The sequence below is a fragment of the Delphinus delphis genome, chromosome 5 (genome assembly GCF_949987515.2).
Source record: "Delphinus delphis chromosome 5, mDelDel1.2, whole genome shotgun sequence".
Classification (NCBI taxonomy): domain Eukaryota; kingdom Metazoa; phylum Chordata; class Mammalia; order Artiodactyla; family Delphinidae; genus Delphinus; species Delphinus delphis.
This window is the reverse complement of record NC_082687.1, coordinates 28,844,029-28,858,832: the sequence shown is the minus strand read 5'-3', so window position 1 is coordinate 28,858,832 and position 14,804 is coordinate 28,844,029. Positions and strand designations below refer to the sequence as shown.

Here is a 14,804-nt window from a genome sequence, read left to right as displayed (position 1 = left end):
ATTGTTTTCATCAAACAAAATGCACCAGACATGGATGTTGAATATGAATGAAAACTTCAGTAGTAATAATAAGTAGGCATAGAAAGTGCCAGGAGACATAGAAAGTGCCAGGAGACATAAACATCCTGGGTTATGGCCACAGGCTTTGGATAATGCTATGGCTGTTAATATTGCATTGACTTAGATTTGTTGTGATATGCTTTTTTAAATGATCAGAGAAATATGTCTGAAAAGTCAAGTGTATTCATTAAACAGTAGATGGATTAGGTGCAAAATTTTCTCTTCAATTATACTCATTTAGGCTAATGAGATGTTAGAATGAATTGGAATAACTAATACAGAGGTACTCAAAGGCAAAGTTTTTTAGTAAGAGCAGCAGCAGTGGTGATAGTTGTAGCTTGTCGTAGGTGTGGAGATCCATGCTTTATTCAGAACTCTTGGGACCAGCCATATTTGGGAATCAGAAAATTTCAAACTTTAGAGAGGTAAAAAGAAAAGTAGATCTGTAATCAAACCTGTAATCAAAGCATGGTAATATTTTGTAGTAAATCATATGAATATTCTCATTAAGTGGGAGATACAGGCTGCTATATAGGTCATTTGTTTGTTGGTTCTGGTTAGGTTTTGACACCAAAGGTTAGGTGAGTTAAATTCTCCCCTCCATATGTGTTATGAAAAATTTGTTGGTTTTCAAAGCTTTCTGGATTTCTGAGTTATAAATAAGGAATCATAGGCTTATAGTAGTAATAGTGATAGCAAAAGTAATAGTAGTGGTGGTCATAGTAGATAAAGGTGATGGGGAAGATAAGGAGATAAGGACAGACAGACAGACACACACACACACACACACACACACACACACACAAATATATATATACACACTGTGAAAATAAATAAAGGGAACCTCATTTAAAATGGAGCCATGCAGCCTGAGGGGGAACTCTCATGTGTATACCACTCTTTGCACTTGCATAACCAGCAGGAAGAAGGAAGGTAAGAATTGTTTTGACAAGGGAAGACATTAATCACAGGGGAATTTTATCTCCTGCTTTTCAGAAAAAGAAGGAAGGTCCCCCACAACCTCAAGCTCTTGCTCTTCTCCAATGAACTTTTGTTCAAAACAGCCCTTCTTTATTTCCTCCTAACACCTACTCAAAAGCCAGACCCCTCTCCTTTATTTTTCAGACTTGCCTGTGATTCACCATAGCTTGTCTGTCCCAAATTGCAATTCTCTGCTATTCCCGAATAAACCCATTTTGTGGGTAAAATAACTGGCTATTTTATTTTTAAGGTTGAAAACATACACACACACATTATTAGTTCTATAAGGAAAATACCATGATCGTATATTCATTGTTATTGATACTTGATGCAAGACATGTCCTGGAATTAACTGCAGAATGTCCATGTTTATGTGATTCCCAATAGCAGAATCAGGCAGATGTGATTATATATCTCTGATAGATGCTACTCCCTGTGATTGTTCTTCCCCGAACCCCACCTAAAGGAACACCACTACTTTTATTTTTTCAGAGTGCATCATGAATCTCTTTACTGGTTTATTACTGGCCTTCCTCACTAAATGTAGGTTCCATAAGGCTGAGGACATTTTAGATCACCAGTGCAACCCCAGTGCCTAGAATGGTTTGTCATAAACTAGAGGTTTAGAAAATATTTGTTGAATAAATGAATAATAGGCTATTTGACATTTCCCCAAGTGGAACACATAAGAGACCCAAGGTTCCAAAGCAGTGAAAAACACAACCATGATAATATTATTAAGAAGAGGAAAAAGAAAAAAAAGATGATTTAAGGATGTTGCATTAATTTTTTTTTTTTTTTTCTGTATTGACTGAAAGAGTTGTACGATCCTTAATTCTTTGCCCTGAAATGGACTTTTTGGCCCATTCCTCTTCTCTGGAATCCGTGGCCATTCTCATTTTGTCACACAGTTCTCCTGTTGGGTTCTTTTTTTCTTTTTTCTAACCTCCTCCAACAGTCTCATTAGAAGATCCCTTTGAGTCTGCAGACAGGATGGGTTTCATTGGCTGTCTGGAGAGGACCAAACAAATCCATCCCAAGGGCACAAACTCAAAACTGAGTTGTAGGAGATCTGGTGATGACGACTAGGTTGCAGATGGTGAAATCTGGTTGGTAGGAATCAGGAGGCCACACACACTCCCATTCAGTTGTTGTGTTAGGAGAGTATCAGAGGACGATGATCCTCTCAGCCACACAAGGCTGCTTCAGGGTTCTGTCTGCAGTGATTGATTCCTAATCTGACTCCAGTTGTATCCTTGAACCAGACACATAGGACAACTTTTAAACTCAAATTATTTTAGGTCTTTGTGTTCTTCCTTCTCTGTTCTCCCTGTACTGTTACCACATAATTATGACCATCCTATAAAGCCTTTAACATCTGCTTTTTACCACGTGTTAAAATAATTTTTATAAATATGCTCGTAATACCTATATTTTGAAGGAAACACAGATGAGCCAAAAATGAGAAAATCAACCATACTTATTATAGCAACAATGCTTTATAACCTTATTTTTTTCACTCAAAAATATATTCTGAGCATCTTTTCTTATTAACATATTTTCTTTAATATTAAATAACTCATTTTTGGTTATCTTGGCAATTGACAATGCTTTAATGGAATGCAGTGCATTATATTTGTAATTAAATCTTGGTGCATATTCTAAATTTCCTTAGGATAAATTCCTTGTAGTGGAGTTGCTGGTATGCTTCCCCCTTTTGCTTTGTTTTTTATTATATACTGTTAATTTTTCCTCCAAAGAAGTGTTGCTTTTAGATTTTCACATAGATTTCCACTGCTTCTTACTCCTCAAAAACAAAAGTACACAAAGAAAAAGCAAACCAATAACCAACTAAAATTAGATAATTCTCTGCAGGTTTAGTTAGGCCCTCCCGACTCCATGGGTCAATAGCATTGTTATCATCCAGGAACTTGTTAAAAATTTAGCTTTCAGGACCCACCCCAAATGTATTGAATCAGAATCTGTATTTGAGTAAGATCAGTAGTGATTTATAAGCATATAAAAATTTGAGAAACACTATTTTAGACAATTCCCCATAATATTTTGCCTTTTAAGTGAGCTTTTGATAAGTAGTGACAGTCTATACAATGTAATTGTTTTCCTGACAAATACCTGAAGTACAGATACTCTATGCTGAATTTAGTCATGTGGTGGGATAGGAATGTGGTTTATTGTGAACGTTGACGAGTGAGATTATAACTGATCAAAGATATCAGAAACACATTTTCAAGTAATGAAATAGAACTACAGTGAATGTCAAAATTGGCCTGGGAAAATATGCCAGCTATTTTGATAATACAGCTTTCACCCAAATAAAATAATCTGGACAATTTCAATAAGCTGATATATCATCCAAGTATATCCTGAGTCTCTAGGAATTGGATCTTAGTGATTTATAAGAGCATAAAGTTTGATAAGCACTGTTTTATGTAATTCCCCATAAACATGCTCCAAACAAGGAGAAATAGTCAAGTTGTAGTTAGGGGGCTGGGGCAGCTTTTGACCACCCCCACCATGCATCTGATTGGCTGTTCTAAGTCCCATTATGATTAAGTTCTACTGACTCCCTACAAAATCATTGGAGATTTTCTAAAAGAAATGAGTGGAAAACAAAATTGCTGAGTGCCAATCAATTAAAAAAATTAATGTAAACTCTAATGCTGTCTTTGTTCACTGTATTCTATTTTCATAGATTAAAAATTTTCTACCTGTATTACCAATTTCACCTTCCGGATAGAGTAGTGTATTGAGTCTGAATGAATCCCAGTCACCTCCTTCCTACTTGTGTAATCAAGGTAAAGATATTAAACTTCTCAACTTCCTAAGGGAAAGTGAGAATTAAAGTATCTATTTTGCAGAGTCTTGGTGAATATTGAAGAACATGAACATAAAGCAGATAGTAGGTTCTAATTATTAGTTATAACAATTTATTAGTTCTGGGATGCAGTTCCAGATCTAGCACATAGTATATAAATCTTATGATGGTAACCAAACTCACTGTTTACAATGGTCTTACAGTTAAATAAATCCCAAACAAATGCACAAATGAAAAGGATTGAATTCAAAAGTTTAAAATTCTATCCAGTTTATAACCAAATTGTTTAATAATAAATTAATTACCTGGGAGGGTATGTTATATACAAAGGGGGAAACATATTCAAAATCAAATAAGCACCTTACATTCATTTGAGCATCAACTTTAATATCGATATGAACACAAGCACATTAAAATGTCCTCAAATTGTAAAACATGAACTCATTTCCTCATTTTGTTGTTTTAATTCTAGCTGATAAAAAAAATTAATCATATGTATTTATAGATTCATACACTTAAAATTTCAGAATAAGACAACACAATCCTGGCAGCAGCTGTTCCATTGCTTGGCATTCTTGAATTTTGAAGTTTCCAAGAACACATACAAACCACAGGAGAGATTTGGAGCCATGTAACCTCCTAGTAAGTTTTGATATATTGAATACTTGGGAAACCCATAGATTCCCAAGATCTTTTCATTCTTTTCTTTCTCGGGGGACAGACACTCATCTTAAACTCAAGGAATTTTTTTACCACACTATTTAAAAAATTTGTATTGTTTTATGTATCAATTATACAAAACAGTGTATTATTCATATACGTATCTATTTATAGCTCTGTATCTTAAAGAATAACACTAAAACAAATACCTGTAAAACTTAGGGAACAGAACTCAACGTGTCTTTTCTTTCCCTTCATATCCTGAAGAAACCAGTCTCCTTAATTTTACGTTAATTGTTCCCTTGCTTTTCTTTATAATTTAGCACATCTACACACATCTCTATTTAGTATTTTGCTTACTTTTACTTGTTTTTCACTTTATGTGTGTGGAATTATAATGTTTTCTCTCTCTCTCTTTGCCCAGAAATGTATTTTTTTTTAAATAAATTTATTTATTTATTTTTGGCTGAGTTGGGTCTTTGTTGCTGCACGCGGGCTTTCTCCAGCTGCGGTGAGCGGGGGCTACTCTTCGTTACGGTGCACGGGCTTCTTATTGCTGGCTTCTCGTTGCGGAGCACGGGCTCTAGGCACTTGGGCTTCAGTAGCTGTAGCACGCGGGCTCTAGAGCTGCAGGCTCAGTAGTTGTGGTGCACGGGCTTAGTTGCTCCGCGGCATGTGGGATCTTCCCGGACCAGGGCTCGAACCCGTGTACCCTGCATTGGCAGGCGGATTCTTAACCACTGTGCCACCAGGGAAGTCCCAGCAATGTATTTTTGAGAGCCATCAGTCTTCATAAATGTTAATCTGTGACCCCATGGTTCATTCATTTTCATGGATGCACAACATCCCATTGAATGAATACACTACAATTTAATTATCCTTTCTATTGCTGAGAGATATTTGCCTTTTTAAAAAGTTATGTCCTATTATGAACAATTCTGCTACATTCTTCTACAAGTGTTAGGTGCAAGAGTTTCTCTAGGGTAAGAATTCCCAGCATCAATATGAACCTGCATCCTGTTGCATTGAGAACGGGTTATATAGATGCCAGAATATTGATCCCTTCAGCCTGGGAGGCAGGTGGACAGGGCCTGGGCAGTAGGAACTCCATAACTGATTATTAACTGCCTGAATAATTGATTGCCTCTAGCCACAAGCAGCCTGGAGTAGATTGGCTGTGCTGGCCAGTGGGCGTATATTCAGTGTTACCAGGCAATATAGAGAACAGTTTTCCACTCCTAGAAACAGTTTATGAGAGTCTGCATTGCTTCATATGCTTGGTAACACTTAATAATATGTCAAAATTTTAACCTTTTCCAATTTGGAAGATATGAAATATTTCTTTGAGATTTTAATTTGCATTTCCCTAATGACAAATCAGGCTGAGAATTTTTTTTCACATATTTCTGGGCCACGATTATTTCTTTTTTGTGAACATCATACAGTTGTATTTTCAAAAATATATTTAGATGCATTTATACCCCTTCTGTTCTGTGTTCTCTATTTGTTCTTTCTATTTTGTCCTTTTTTTTCTCTTTTGCTCCTTTGTCTATTTTGGAAATTGATTGACATGTTTTCCCCTCTTGTTCCATTTTTCCTAGTACTAGTTTTCCTTGTACTAGTTTTGTACTAGTACATTGTACAAACTAGCATTGTACTAGTTTTCCTTGTTCTCGTTTGACCTTTATGTTCTTTTTTTACTTTTTATAAGTGGTTAACCTATGGATTTTAATACATACTTTTAAAGTATATTTATCCTTTTCCCACCTCATACAGAAATCTTAGATTGCCTTAACTACCAGAGTTTAATTCTCTTATTATTTTCACTATTTTTAACTTCACAAATTAGAAACCATTATTTTGTTTTCTACCTCCTTGTCTGTTTAGGTTTACCTACATGCTTACCAATTTTTTTTTTACCTGCCCTTATATCTAGCATCACAGGCTATAGGATGATTTTCCTTCTTGAATTACATCCTTTAGAAGTACCTTTAGTAAGGGTCAGGTGGCAGAAAACTTCTGTTTATATCTATTTTTTCCTCCTCAATAATACATTCTCAGAATCTTGAAGTTATCTTTCCCCTGTTTTCTGGCTGCCACTGTTGCTGTTGAAAAATCAGATGTTTGTCCAGTTGTCTTTCCTTTGTGAGTAATCTCTCTTCTCTACTTCTAAGGACTTCTTTTCATTGTTCTGCTGTTTTATTATGAGATGTGTAAGTGTGTTTTTCTTTCTATTTATTCTGCTTGGTTTCTGTTTGGCTTCCTAACTATGAAAGTCAGTGTCTTTCAGCATTCTGGAAAAAAATCTCTGTCACTATCTCTTTAAATGCTTTTTTTCTTCCATTTTTTTCTTTATAAGCTCTGCTTAAAACTTTTTCTAAAACTCTCCTTACACATATGTTGTCTTCCATTTAATTGTCACTCTTTGTCTTTTTTTCCACTTTTTCACATTTTCCATCTCTTTGTCTCTTATTGCTATATCCTGGGTCTTATTTTCCCTCCTGATTCCTCTTTTATGTGTTTTCTTTTTGTGTGTCCATTCTTTTTTTTTTTTTGCTACTCGTTGAGTTTCCAATTATTCCAATTATTATATTTTTCATTTTTAGAATGGCTAGTTGTTACTTTTCAAATCAGCTTGTCAGCTTTGAAAATTTTTGGTTACCTTAACATATTTCTCTAAACATATAGAAACGGAAGCTCATTCTTATTTTATATTCTGTATACCTTAGTTTCAGTACTGGAGTCTTTGAGTTTCTGAATGTGTAGTTTGTTGTTTCTTCTGATGCTTTGATTGCTTATTTTCTTATGTTTGATGATTTTCTGACTGTGAGCTCATTTTTCTTGGTATTTTATTGTGAGAATTCTTTGAAACCTGAATTTAAACTGCATTCTTCTAAAAATGATTGATATTAGCTTTTACTGGGTACTCTTTCAGTGCACTACCAACCTGGGACCACTTTGTTCTTAATTTTTTGCTTTTCTTTGATAGGATGTGTTTACGGAATTGCCTATAGTGTGAAGTCAGGCCCCAAATCCATATGAATGAAGTCTTATCCTGAAAAATTCCTATGAGTGACTTTTTCTCCTCTCCACCCAGAGGCAAGGCCATGACAGACAAGTGGTCTCATGCTATCTCTTTCTCCTTCTGTTTCTACTTCTTTCTTTCTCTCCCCAGGGGAATTTTAAAATCCTGGTTTATATTCTAAGGATATTGCACTTCCAGTACCTAGGTTTTATGAGAGGTGTTCTCAGCTCTGATATTCCTTCATGCTCTGGGTTCCAGTGTTTGTCTCCCAACTTCAGGGCACGGGGCTCATTAGAACCCAGGTTCTAGGTTGTCTAAAATTTCCATGCCATCCCCAAGGCTAAGACAGGCTCCAGAACTCATACAACAGTAAATTCAACATTCTCGTTGTTTTCTACCAGAAAAGAGTTCTATTACTTTCCCTTCATTTCAGCTATGCATTTAAAATATATTTGATTTTTCGTTTTAGAATATGTGTTAGTATTATGCTGTGATTTGTTGCTATGAACGTGCTACTGGAAACAACAGCCCTGTTATATCTTTTACAAATAGGTTCCAACCCTCAGAGGGACTTATAGTGGGATGTAAACTTCTCTGTCCAGCTCCCTCTTTCTCATCAGTCTTTGTATTGCCTCCTATGTGATACTTAAATTGCTAAATATCAAAGAGTTTTCATTTCCCTTGGAGGTTAAAGAAATTTTATCTAGTGATTGATAAAGGAAAAACCTATGTTTTGTTGGGCCACCTCCCTCAGTCTTGCCTAATTTGAAAGTTGAATGGCTTTTTGAGGTCATGGCTATTACACAGTGACCAGCATTACCTATGGTATTCCCTCCACTTCTCTTAAGAAATGTAAAAGAAATACCACACTTGAGAACACCTTCACAATGGGGCTTCTGTGGCTCCACAAGAAGATTTTGAGAAACTATGGGTTTCCTGGGCCTATCACAACTTCCTGGGTGTGGCTCTATGGCTGGAAAACCCTTCTGTGGTTTGTATGTGTTCTTAGAAGCTCTAAAATACAACAGTGTAAAGATAATGACTTGTGAAAAATTCCAAAATGATGTGTTTGGTGCCTTCTGGTTCTGCATGTGTGCAAGTTACTGACAGTTTTCTTTTTAAAACATTTCTTACACAAGAAGCAGTAGCGGTACAAGGAATGCAACTCACTGCTATTTCACAGAATGTGCTGGTGACATGACTGACTTCTGCTGGGGAAACACAAGTTTCAAGCCTGGCAGAAAAAGCTTTTCAGTTTATTTCACATGTTTTAATGTGCAATTTTTAATTTTATATGTATATGCTATCAGTGATTTTCTCTTCACAGTTATCTATTTTTAAAGAAACCTTTCATTTACCTTGAATGGTGTGTTTATATATGCTTCTGGTAGGGTCACAAAGCTGTTTAAAACTATGAAAATTTCTTGCTACTTAGAAAATCCCCTTTAACCACATTTTAGGGTAAGTATTGGAGGTGTAATGTGCCAATTATAGATTACCTTGTTATTGCAAACATATTGCAGAATTTCACACTAATAGTAGTAATATAGAAGTATGGCTAGCATTATGATGTGAAATGAAAGGCTTTCTTCCATATTTCATCTGTGGTTAATCAATGCAAGAATTTAATCATCAAACTATGAGAGAAATTAGCAGCATTGTCAAAAGGAAGAAATAAATTCCAGATGAGATTTGGAAAGAAGGGGGAATTGGTGGATTAGGTAGCTGCTTCTAAAAAGAAGCTTGAGATTTAATATTATGTGAATTATCAGAAGTTGGTGCCGGTTAAGTTGTGGGATTTGAGAAAATATGTGGGGGAAAGGAGTCTGAAAAAGGTTTGAAATAAATTCACACAGGTTGTTAAAAAAATTGGAAAATTTTGACATGAGTATTTAATAAGTGACTTACATCATTATCCAAGTATTTAGAATGTGTCGCTTCAAATGCATTGTCATGGAGAGACTAGGATCTTGAAGAAGTCTAGAGAAGCAGCTGGCAGCTGTGGAAAGAAGAAACATTTTGAGAGAGAATGGAATTGAAACATCAAGGCAGAATGGACTTGAGATTTTAATATATAAGTATGGAGAAAACTAAGACTTAGAAAAAAAACCCCAGGACCCCTTAAAGAAAAGGACTGCTATTGACTTCACAAAAAGGTGACCAAACTCCCCCGCCACCACCGGTTTCTAATTATGGTAGGTAGGAAGAAAAAGACACAACAGAGGTAACTGGAAAAAAATCAGAGAACATTTTATTAAGAAAAATCCTCAAGAATGTTTGTCTGAGACTGTTTTGCTTAGTGGCCTGATATTTGACACCTTTCATGGTGGAGAATATGAAAATCTCAGTTAGTCTGGCCAAGAAGGAAGCAGTTAAAAAAATTTAGTTGGCAAGTGTAAATAGTAGTATCACATAAGGACAGTGTGTTCCAAGCCAAGCACTTTGTTGTGTGCAAAAGTATGGACTACATAAGTTAAAAAATAATTTTTGTAGCCGTGAGTATTTTTTCTAGCCATGAATATGTGTCATGGAACATCTTGAGAGCAATATTTAAAATATAGGTGCTTCTTCTTGTTTTATTATCACCTACATGTTGCACATAAATTTTAAAAAGTACAGTATTATTTTTGAGGGTGAATGCTTTGAAAAATAAAACATGATCAGGGAATTCTAAAAGTGACAAATAGTTGAGAGGTGATGCAAGTTAATTCTCAAGGTTATTCTTGCATTCTAACATAACAGTAGAAGAAAAGTTAATCTTCAGTCTTAAACAATGAATGGCACGAAATACAAGTTTACATATACAAGTCAGACTGCATCCGAGAGAGCACTCACTATAGGACAGAGTGAAGCTTGTATTTAAAACAATCACTCTGCATCTTAAAACTGAGTATTTTTGCAATACAGATACAAATTTCTTCCACATTTCATCTTTACACTTTTTATATATCCTGAGATTTTATAGAAGAGACTTCTTTGGGTTCAGTTGCCAAATAATGGTTAAATACATATTAGCAACTTTATGTTTTTAAATAAATTTATTTATTTATATTTGGCTGTGTTGGGTCTTCATTGCTGTGCGTGGACTTTCTCTAGTTGTCGCGAGGGGGGCTGCTCTTGGTTGCAGTGCATGGGCTTTTCATTGTGGTGGCTTCTCTTGTTGCGGAGCGTGGGCTCTAGGTGTGTGGGCTTCAGTAGTTGTGGCACAAGGGCTCTAGAGTGCAGGCTCTGTAGTTATGGCGCACAGACTTAGTTGCTCTGTGGCATGTGGGATCTTCCCAGACCAGGGATTGAACCTACGTCCCCTGCATTGGTAGGCTGATTCTTGTTTTAAAAAAATTAATTATTTTATTTTTGGCTGTGTTGGGTCTTTGTTTCTGCGCGCGGGCCTTCTCTAGTTGCGGCGAGCAGGGGCTACTCTTTGTTGCAGTGCATGGGCTTCTCATTGCAGTGGCTTCTCTTGTTGCAGAGCACGGGCTGTAGGCATGAGGGCTTCAGTAGTTGTGGCGCATGGGCTGTAGAGCGCAGGCTCAGTAGTTGTGGCGCATGGGCTTAGTTGCTCCACAGCATGTGGGATCTTCCCGGACCGGGGCTCGAACCTGTGTCCCCTGCATTGGCAGGCGGATTCTTAACCACTGCACCACAAGGGAAGCCCTGGTAGGCAGATTCTTAACCACTGTGCCACCAGGGAAGTCCCTATTTGCAACTTTAAAGCAAAAGTAAAATAAGCATTTTCGTTGTGGTATCAGGAGCATTACATCAATAGCCAAGGTACTTTCTGGCACCGACTTCTTATAGAGTCTGAGAGGGAAGACAACACCAACAATCCAAAATCCGTTAACCTTTACTCATTGTCAAGATTACCTCAAATTCCTCTTATCTGAGGCCATTTTTTCAAAAGCTATTTTGGGCAAAATAATTGTCATAGCAGATTATAAAATGGATATGCAATGCCTCTAGGTATCAGTTTAACCTTTGGATCACACCAAATGACCAGAAAGGGAATGACCCAGTTATTTTGAGATCTTGGAGAATCATCTCCTAAGTTGTTCTTTCAACTGTTGACTGACATTGAAGGACTGTGTAAAAGATCCATAGTAAACTTTCAAGTGTCATTGTTGAAGAGATGCTGTTGAAGCTGACCATTACACTATCCCAGGCTTCTTATGAAGGACTCATGGAAGAAATTTTTCACAGAAAATAAGTTTACTTCTCTTATAGATATTGTGAATGTTAGAACTACTGTGTTTTCTTTGTTACTTTGTGTTTTAGTTTGCCAGGCCTGCCATAATACAATAGTATAGACTGGGTGGCTGACACAACGGAAATTAATTTTCTCACAGTTCTAGGGCAAAGTTGGTTTTTCCTGAGGCTTCTCTCCTTGGCCTATAGATGGCTGCTTCTTGCTGTGTCCTCACATGGCCTTTTCTCTGTGCACACATGCCCCTGGCATCTCTTCCTCTTCTTATAAGGTCACCAGTCCTATTGGATTAGAGCCTCACCCTTATGACCTCATTTAACCTTAATTACCACTTGAAAGGCCTTATCTCCAAATATAGTCACATTTCGGGATTAGGGCTTCAACATATGACTTTTAGGGGAACACAGTTCAGTCTGTAACACTTTGGTAGCTGGGAATTTGAGAGGCAAATCTTTGTAACACAGTAAGCAGTATCAGAAAACACTTGACATTATTTTTCTATCCGTATTTTCCCTTTAACTTGATATCCTTTTTTTTCTTTTTTCACACATACTATATTTTTTGTAAGCTACCTTAAAACTTTTTATAAGACAGAGGGCAAATAAGTAATTAAATAAATAAATTCTTATCTCTAGTAGATTTTTATGGCTATTTGCTCACTGAAATGATCAGAAGGAATTGTATTCCTGGGGGCCAAAAGATGCCGGAGGAGGTTCTGTGATCATACTCCTCTGAGTATACTTATTTATATGTGTTTAGGTTTATAATATATACTTATATCAACGTTTAGGCTTATATATTAAAATGGATCAGTTGTTTCTCCCTTTGATAATATAATAGAACATCAGTGGAATTAAGATTTTATAGACAATGAAGTTGGTTTCCTAATTGTGTCAATTCTTCTTCCTCTTATTCTAGAAAAGTTTTATCAAAAAAGAACAACAGTCTGTCAAGCCAGAATCAAAGCCACAACCCAGGTATATCTTTATATAATAGCAGAAAAGTTTAAATTAATATGCTTGCTTTTGGTTTTATCCTGACTTAAGTATCTGGTTTAAAGAAATGTAGGTTGTTGAAAGCTCAAGTTTTCAACGTATCTTTTTCAAAGTTCCCATTTAATTTGACTAAGGCAAGGATAAAAAATTCTTATTTTTTTGAGTGTATTAATGCTCATTCAGTAGACCAGGCTGTAGGTTTACTTTGCAGTGGCAAGTAAAAGCATTGTAAACAGTACTGTATGATGTTTCAGCAGTTTTGTTTATTAGAGACTATGTCCTGCAATTCACTATGGTACAGCATGCCTTTCAGTGACTCCATGAGGCATTCTTAAGATTGCTCTGCTTCTTTGTGTAGCAAATTTGTTGACAAACTTTTGTGGAAAAATAACTGATTTTGTGAGATAGATTGGAGAGTGAGATGGAAAGAAGGGATTATGGAAAATTAACAGTGAAGTTTCTGAAAAGGACAGGTTTCAGACCTGTGCTTTCTTTTTCACTGGTAATGCATTAATTTATTAATTCACCAGATACCATTTTTGTACTGACTCGGTGCAAAGCTCTGTGTCAAGCCATATTGATGCAAATAGCAAAAGGGTAAACCTTGGAGACTGAAGTTTGTCAGAGCAACCAGTTTGGAAAACTTACCCCCTAGTAAATACAGGTTTATTCAAATATATTATTCAAGCTACCTTCTCTTACTTGACATCCTTCTTAATTCCTTCTCTCAGTTACTCAAAAGGTGTGGTCCATAATCCCTTATTCACAATTCCAAAATCTGGAAAGCTCCAGAAACTGAAAGTTGGTGTCACCTAAGGTGGTGCCAAAACTCTTAATGTCAAAACCTGACCTGAAGTAATAAGTGATCATGATTACTCATAGTCTCTACTTTTCCCACTTCATGTGAATATTCATACTTTGCATACATATTAACATTAATTATATTAGCTAATTAATATTAATATGTTCAGTGATGGGACACTGCCCCAGACATGTTACATAATATATGGTATACATGCTATATTAATTTCCTAGACTTTGAAACAAAATCTGAATTCCCAAATACATTTGACTCTAAGGTTCAAGTATTATGGAATTGCACTATATGGTAAATCTTGGCCAAATATGACTGTGAAATAATCCCAAATAATTGTTTAAACCTCCAATAAATAAATATCCAGTTTAAGATTAGGTGTTTTCTGAGATTTAGTCTCATACTAAATTTAGTAGTAGCTAAATTCATTAGTAGTAGCATTCATTCTGTGCTTAGTTTGTATGAGGTACTTTCATATAACTCCCGTAACAACACATGATGTATTTTATTATCACCATTTTACTGATGGGTAAACTGAGGTTGAATATTTCACTTAGGGTCAATCAGCTAGTCTGTGATAGAGCTGGATTCAAACATAGGTCCTTTAATTGCAGTCATTGCTACATACTATAAGCTAAATTATGCCAGAATGATCCCTGGCTAAAATTTCAAGTTCTGTGAGAGTAGGGGTGGTTGATTCTGTTAACTTTTCTATCTATAGCTCATGGCACAATCCCAGCAATGTAGTAGATACTCAGAAAATATAACTGAACAAATGAACAATTTCCAGAGGAAAAGGAAAAACAGATTGTGTCTTGTCCTGCTCAGAAAATTTTCTTTCAGTCTTTCACAGTTTATTCATTTAACAAGATGCTAACAAGATGCTAAGGACGGGATGAACAAGAGAGACTCCTTACATTTGTGGAATTTAAAGCCTAGGCAGAGTTCTCAGTTGCTGTTCACCATGGAGGGAGACAGAAGTTGGAGTTTAAGTCCTTTCAGATGACAGTACTTAGTAAACACCTCAGTCTCTCCATGGAAATCTTGGAAGGCCAACACCTATGGAGTGGAGAATATACCCCAGGACTAAGGAATTCACCTTAGTACAAGGGACGAAACAAACAGATTCACCCTAACAAAAGCATAAAACTAAGCCTCAACAAGTTCAAGATGATAAACCAGTAACTTAGCTGCCACCTAGAATTAAAAAACAATCAATATTCTTTCAAGGA

At 36.1% G+C, this 14,804-nt stretch overlaps 1 protein-coding gene across 1 annotated transcript in view; it reads left to right on the top strand.

Annotated features, from left to right (window-relative positions):
* Positions 1-14,804, top strand: part of IQCM (IQ motif containing M) — a 347,601-nt gene that overhangs the window by 96,367 nt on the left and 236,430 nt on the right. The window contains 2 exon segments of the mRNA XM_069540669.1: positions 1,669-1,677; positions 12,682-12,740. Coding sequence (XP_069396770.1) covers positions 1,669-1,677; positions 12,682-12,740 — 68 coding nt within the window.